The sequence below is a fragment of the Pistacia vera genome, unplaced genomic scaffold, assembly GCF_008641045.1.
Source record: "Pistacia vera cultivar Batoury unplaced genomic scaffold, PisVer_v2 Contig364, whole genome shotgun sequence".
Lineage (NCBI taxonomy): Eukaryota > Viridiplantae > Streptophyta > Magnoliopsida > Sapindales > Anacardiaceae > Pistacia > Pistacia vera.
Genome location: NW_022196184.1, coordinates 48179 through 55210, shown reverse-complemented (window position 1 = coordinate 55210; position 7032 = coordinate 48179). Strand labels below are relative to the sequence as shown.

Here is a 7032-nt window from a genome sequence, read left to right as displayed (position 1 = left end):
TGAACTGGGATTAGGAGGCTTGTGCTCGGATGGTTTGGGCCTGCTGTATCTTGTATTAAATGGGCCTAATCCGGATTGGGCCGCATCGGGATTTGGGTCTGGTCTCTTCCACACTATCAGGCCCGTTTTCCTATTTGGGTCAAGGACGACTTTTGGCCCTAACAGGTATAAAAAACTATGGTTAACCGCAACATTTGTAAGAACAAACCATGTTTCCATTTACTATTAGTTATTCCTTGGAGGAGAGGCGATAATATATATGGACCCATGTGACCAAAGTTACCTTAATAATACAAAATGTTACCAAAAAAATAATCACTCTACCAATTCCCTGTAACTAAACAATTAATTTCCATTAAGTAGCTAATTCATTTGCTAACTTCACTTCAAAACCAGATTCAATCACTAAAAGTCTAAAACCTGTAAAAATTTCACTTCAAAGCTTCAATGGCAACTCCTTACCCCACACCCATCTCTCTTTCCAAAACCTGCATAGGCTGGACCGACATAGGCCTCATGGGCTCACCCATGGCCTCACACCTCCTCTCTGTTGGCCACTCCTTCTCCATCTACGCTCGCGACCCTTCAAAAGCTCTCCAACTCCAATCCAAAGGTGTCTGTCTCATCAACTCTCAACAAGACCTCGCTAAAATAAGCGACATTTTTTTCACCATAATCAGCGGTCCACCCGATGTCTGCTCCATCATCCTCGGCCCACAAGGCGTCCTCTCTAGCTTAAACCCAGGCGGTGTCATTGTTGACATGACAAGAAACCATCCTGCGCTCGCCCGTGAGATTTTCAAACCTGCCCGCAAAAAAGATAGCTGGAGCATCGACGCACCAGTTTCAAGTATTGATGTGGGTGCGAGAGAAGGTCGATTAGCCATACTAGCTGGCGGCGACAGTGGAGTTATTGTTAGAAATAATTTATATTTCACATAATGTGGTCCATGTATTAATTTTATACTATGGTTGTTTTGAAATAATTAAATTAACTGAAGGGCATGATGGTCATTTACCTTTGATGGAGAGGTTATTGTAATTAATTAAATAACTGCAGTTTGGGAGTTAATAAATAACTGTCGTATGTAAAGAGCTCTCTCTGTTCCAATGTAAGCATAATATTTTCTTTTCATCAAAAGAAAAACAAGCAACTTACAGAGAGTGAAAAAGAGAGAGATACATTGTCTTATTCTACAATCTCCATTAACAGATTACTCATGGATTCAGATATGTTTTTTTTTTTTTTTTATAAATATTGAAAATACATTAAGTTTCAAATCTTGGGATTTAAGAGTATGCAATTTTAGGGCATAAAAATATAATTATATTACCGATTCTTTGCCATTGATGGAAATGATAAAATTGCTATTCAGATTTTACATGTGGTATCAAAGCATTAGGTTTAGAAACTGTTGTATTTTCTATTAAGTTGTTTTTTTAATATATTAGAGTTCTTATGGGATGAAGAAATTGAATTGGGTTTGGAAATTGACAAATAAAAGTACTGTCAAATTTGATTGGGTTTGTAAATTTGATTGAGTTTGTAAATCTATTAAGTGGCTGGAAAGTTGGCCAAAATCAGATTTTCTTATGATGAAACGTGATTTTCCATATTAGTTTTTTCAATAAAAATTTCTAAAAATTCGAATTCCAATTTTTTTTTAGAAATTTGCATCAAATATTGACCCATATGTTGATCCAGCCCATTTGTCCTTTAAAGCCTATTTATTTTAGTTTATATAAACCCAAATAAAAGAAGCCCAAGCCATATTTTTAAGTGAGCCCAATTCAAACCCAAACCCATTAAGAAGCCCAACCCATTTAGTCAAACAGGTAAACCCGATCTAGATAGCAATTCGGATCAATAAACGGGTCAAACCACTCCAGACCTTTGACAAAACTAGTCAACCATCAAAGTTAACGGTCAACTGTTAAAATTAACAGTCAACGGTCAAAATTAACAGTCAACGGGTTGAATTGACCCAATTTTGACCTTGGATAATATTATAGTTATTATTTAAGTTTGATACTATATTATGTATAATTTGTTAGTCACTAAAGTGGCCAAATTAGAATGGTTATCCCATAGATATCCAACTAAGTTAGATTTAATTACTCATGATCGTTCGATGCTTTAAAGAGATGGCATGATGTAGTTGACATGAATAATTTGAAGTTCATAAATTATAAGATAGTTAAGGATCGCCCAAAGGTAGATTAGTTAATCCTATAATTATGAACATAATTGTGTTTAATTAATGTACTTGACTGGGTGTGTTTAGTATATCCAAAGACAACGAACATGTCTAACAAAAGTACATTTGATTACCAATTAAGAAAATTGCATCAATTAAGTTTAATTATCATATATTGTTATATCTCTCAAAGGAGATTTGCAATATACATTTATGTTTTAATAATAATAAATTTTAATATCTGAACCTAAAATTATGTATGAGGTATAAAACTCAAAGCATTAATGTGTAAGCATAATTTTGTTTTTGCAACATCTTCTCTTCATGCCTCATCTATTGTTAAGTTTAATGGGTTCAATTATAATGAGTGTAGTGAGCTAGCCAAGTATTACTTAGGTGTTCAAAATCTCGATCTTGCACTCATGACAAAGAAACCAACTGATCTCACTGAGAACAGCACTGATGAGGAGAGGTTTTTCCATAAAGAGTGGGAGAGATCGAATAGATCGAGCTTGAAGTTTTTATGGACGACAATGGCGAGTGAAATTAAGACCTCATTTCCTGTCACAGAATATGCTAGGGAATTTATGAGATTAGCCAAAGAGACTTCTCAGTCTGAGGCCGCTGACAAGTCCCATACTGGAGCATTAATGAGTAGGCAGACCACCATGAAATATGATGGTTCTCGTAGCATGTATGAGCATGTGACTGAGATGTCAAATATAACAACAAGAATTAGAAACATGGGAATGTCTGTGGACAAAAATTTCCTAGTTCAGTTCGTTATTAACTTTTTACCTTCTCAATTTAGTCCATTTCAAATTAATTATAATACAATTAAAGATAAATGGATTATGACTGAGCTTCAAACTAAGTTAGTACAAGAGGAGGAAAGATTAAAGAAACAAGGAGTTCATTTAGTTAATCTTGTGGGCTCGTCTAGAGTTAAGAAGAAATCCAACAAGAAGTACGGAAAGGGCAAAAGGCCACTGAAGATTAATGAGTCTTCTGCCAAAATCCATAAGAAGGATAAGACTAAAGAAAAATGTCATTTCTGTAAGAAAGTTGGACACTATATGAGGGATTGCCTGAAACGTAAGACATGGTTTGAAAAGAAAGGTAAGCCTAGTACTTTTGTATGTTTCGAATCATATTTATCAGAAGTTCGTTATAATACTTGGTGGATTGATTCTGGATGTACCACTCATATTGCTAATACTATGCAGGGATTCCTTATGACCCAAACCATAAATAACAATGAAAGATTTGTATGCATGAGAAATTGGGTCAAAGCACAAGTTGAAGCTGTTGGAACCTATCGTTTAATTTTAAGTACTGGACATCATTTAGATTTGTTTAATACTCTTTATGTACTGGAGTTATCCCATAATTTAATATCTTTATCTAAACTTGATTTAGAAGGATATTCTTTTAAATTCGGGAATAGATGTTTCAATTTATTTAAACATAACTGTTTAATTGGTTCTGGTGTACTTTATGATGGATTGTATAAATTACATCTTGATAATTTATTTGTTGAGACGCTGTTGACCCTGCATCATAGTATAGGAACAAAACGTGCTTCTGTGGATGAGAAAACTGCATATTTATGGCATAAACGTTTAGGCCATATATCAAAAGAAATAATGCAAAGATTAGTAAAGAATTAAGTTTTACCTAATTTGGATTTTACTGATCTTGGCATTTGCGTGGATTGTATTAAGGGAAAACAAACCACATCCACAGTTAAGAAAGTAGGCACTAGAAGCACAAGACTCCTTGAACTAATACACAAGGATATATGTGGTATGTTAAACGTACCTTCTTTTAGTGGAAAAAAGTTATTTTATCACCTTTATAGATGACTTTTCACACTATAGATATGTTTATTTATTGTGTAAGAAATCTCAATCTATTAATATCCTAAAGGTATTCATTATTGAAGTTGAGAGGCAATTAGATAGAAAGGTGAAAGTAGTACGATCAGATAGAGGTGGCGAATATTATGGTAGATACAATGAATCTAGACAATGTCCAGGTCTATTTGCTAAATTCCTGGAAAGTCGAGGCATATGTGCTCAATACATAATGCTAGGGACACCGCAACAAAATAATGTTGTAGAAAGGTGTAACCATACGTTAATGGATATGGTTAGGAGTATATTAAGTAACTTCTCGTTACCCTCATCATTGTGGATATATGCATTAAAAACTGCTGTATATTTATTAAACAAGGTTCCTAGTAAGGCAGTTCCAAAGACTCCTTTTAAACTGTGGACAGGAAGAAAACCATGTTTGACTAAAGGATTGTCACCTAAGACCTATAGTGAGCACATTGAGAGGATGGGTATTATTGCCCGTCATTACTAATTTATGATGTGTTGTATATGTTTCTTGATTTACATTATGCTCCTCAAATTTTGGACACTCTGAGCTCTTGATGTGTTGTTTCTGATTCATATAAATTATTCTGTTGTGTGTTTCTTTATATTATGTTGTTTGGTATACATGAATAATAAAGATGACAGAATTTGTCCTTGATAAGGACTTTATTGTTGGACCATTAAGAATCATTATAGATTGTTCTGAACATAGAATTTGTAATGTGATACATGTAAAGGGACTGTGTTGATTCAATGACATACAACCACCATGATCCTTATGAGTTATTGCTCAATAATGTTTATATTTTGACCATTTTAAGAAATTGGCTTTGGCTAATTATTATTGTGTACACATTATGTATTATTTCTAAACTATAAAGTTATTTACTTTTACATGGACCAAGTGAGAGAATGTTAAAAATATTTTATATGTGACTTTTACATGGACTAAGTGGGAGAATGTTAAAAATATTTTATATTTCACATAAGGTAGTCCGTGTATTAATTTTATCCTATGGTTGTTTTGAAATAATTAAATTAAATAAAGGGCATGATGGTTATTTACTTTTGATGGAGAGGAAACTACAGTTAATTAAATAACTACTGTTTGAGAGTTAATAAATGATTGACGTATTTGAAGGGGTCATCTCTCTGTTCTAATGTATGCATAATATTTTCTTTTCCATCAGAAGAAAAACAAGCAACTTACAAACTTACAAAAGGGAAAAAGAGAGAGATACTGCCTTTTTCTACAATCTCCATTATCAGATAACTCATAGATTCAGGTATGTTTTATTTTTTTTTTTTTTTTTTTTTTTTTAATAGTGAAAATGCATTAAGCTTCAGATCTTGGGATTTAAGATTATGCAATTTTAGGGCATAGAAATATGGTTATATTATTGATTCTTTGCCATTGATAGAATTGATAAAATTGCGATTAAGATTTTACAGTTATCCAATGGCTTTCCCCATTGTTCAGAATAATGGGAAAACACATGTATGTGGGCGAAGCTGGGTGCGGCCAAAGCTGCAAGATAGGGAACCAGATTGTGGGAAGTGCGAATCCGCTTGGATTGAGTGAGGCATTAACGTTTGCAGAGCGAGCGGGGTTGGATTTGAAGAAGGTTTTGGAGGGAATAAGGAGAGGATCGGCAGGGAATATGATAATGGAGTTGTTTGGGCCGGGGGGGTTTGCGGAGTCTTTGGTGAAGGATTTAGGAATGGGGTTGGATTTGTTGGAGAGTGAAGAAGAGAGAGCGGTGGCGTTGCCTGGAGCTTCATTGTGCAAGCAGTTACTTTGTGGTATGATTGCTAACGGTGATGAGAAGCTAGGGCTTCAGGGTCTGGTCACTGTCATTGAAAGAATAAATGACATTCAAAAGTAAGATGCCAAAGTTTGATTTGTTTGTTTGTGATTTGGGTGGGTTTTGATTTTTAATGCTTTTGAATTATTGATAAGTCAATAAATTATTATTATGTTTATTTTCCGCTTATTTATAGAGTTGATTTATCCACAAATTCATCTATTTAATTTATTTACTTTGTATAAAGATTCTGTACATTTAATGATTGCGATTTACAATTCTCGTATAGTAACTTATATCTAAAATATCTTCTTTTGGGATTAACAATACTTGAACTATTATAAATAATAAGTTTAAAACCTCTTTTTTTAAAGTATTTAAATGATTAAGATTATTTGAAAGTAATATATACATTAAGTACATAAGGTAATTTCAATAATTTATCTGCTTAGATCAAGAAACTTAAAATTTTTGTTTATTTATTGATAATTATTCTTCTTTCTTGTCATATTATCTTGTATATAAATTGATCATGTGGTGTGGCAACACTTTTTTTGTTTTTAATTATCACATCATGTATATTTCTATTTATTAAATTAATTTTTCATATTTATTCTGCTATTAGTCTTATGTTAATTTGAATAAAAAAGCTTATATGCAATGTTTAATATAAGATGATAGATAGCCACTAACTTTTATTGTCCGATAACAAATAAGGGTTAAATATATCATTTGATTGTTACTATTTTAGTTCTTTGATCTCCAATTCGCTACCAATCAAATTGAATCAAATCCAAAACGGCAAAACCATTAAAGCTCTATATCAATCCATAATTAGTATTGTCAAAAGTGCTGATATTCTTGTAAACGTCTCACACGTGGTAAATTATTTCTACCAATATTACCCTTAAATTTGGAATGGCTTGCAATACAAAGATATTTATTGATGTCAGTGTACTTGTTAATGATATTATGATATACTACAGACCAACTCTGACTGAATGACATTTTCGTCCTTGAGGTTTTCAAATAAAATCAAATTAAACGAGATCAAAATTGATAATAAATTAAAAGGGTAATAAAATCCGCAAGGGCTTAACTGGATGACAAGGTATATGATTTATTCTCACGAGATTTGGGGTTTGA

The 7032-nt window shown here is 32.9% G+C and overlaps 1 protein-coding gene across 1 annotated transcript; it reads left to right on the top strand.

The window, feature by feature from the left end:
- The first annotated feature begins 447 nt into the window (after nt 1–447).
- LOC116140141 (probable 3-hydroxyisobutyrate dehydrogenase-like 3, mitochondrial) lies at nt 448–5967 on the top strand. Its single transcript, XM_031425764.1, has 2 exons — nt 448–904; nt 5534–5967. Exons 1-2 carry the CDS (start codon nt 448–450, stop codon nt 5965–5967), a joined length of 891 nt encoding a protein of 296 aa, XP_031281624.1.
- Nucleotides 5968–7032: the final 1065 nt, after the last annotated feature.

Bases quoted from the DNA above. Each gene is read 5' to 3' on its own strand.
- LOC116140141 (XM_031425764.1), top strand. From the start codon at position 448: ATGGCAACTCCTTACCCCACACCCATCTCTCTTTCCAAAACCTGCATA. The intron at 905-5,533 runs GTGGAGTTATTG...AAGATTTTACAG, and splicing joins CATACTAGCTGGCGGCGACA to TTATCCAATGGCTTTCCCCA.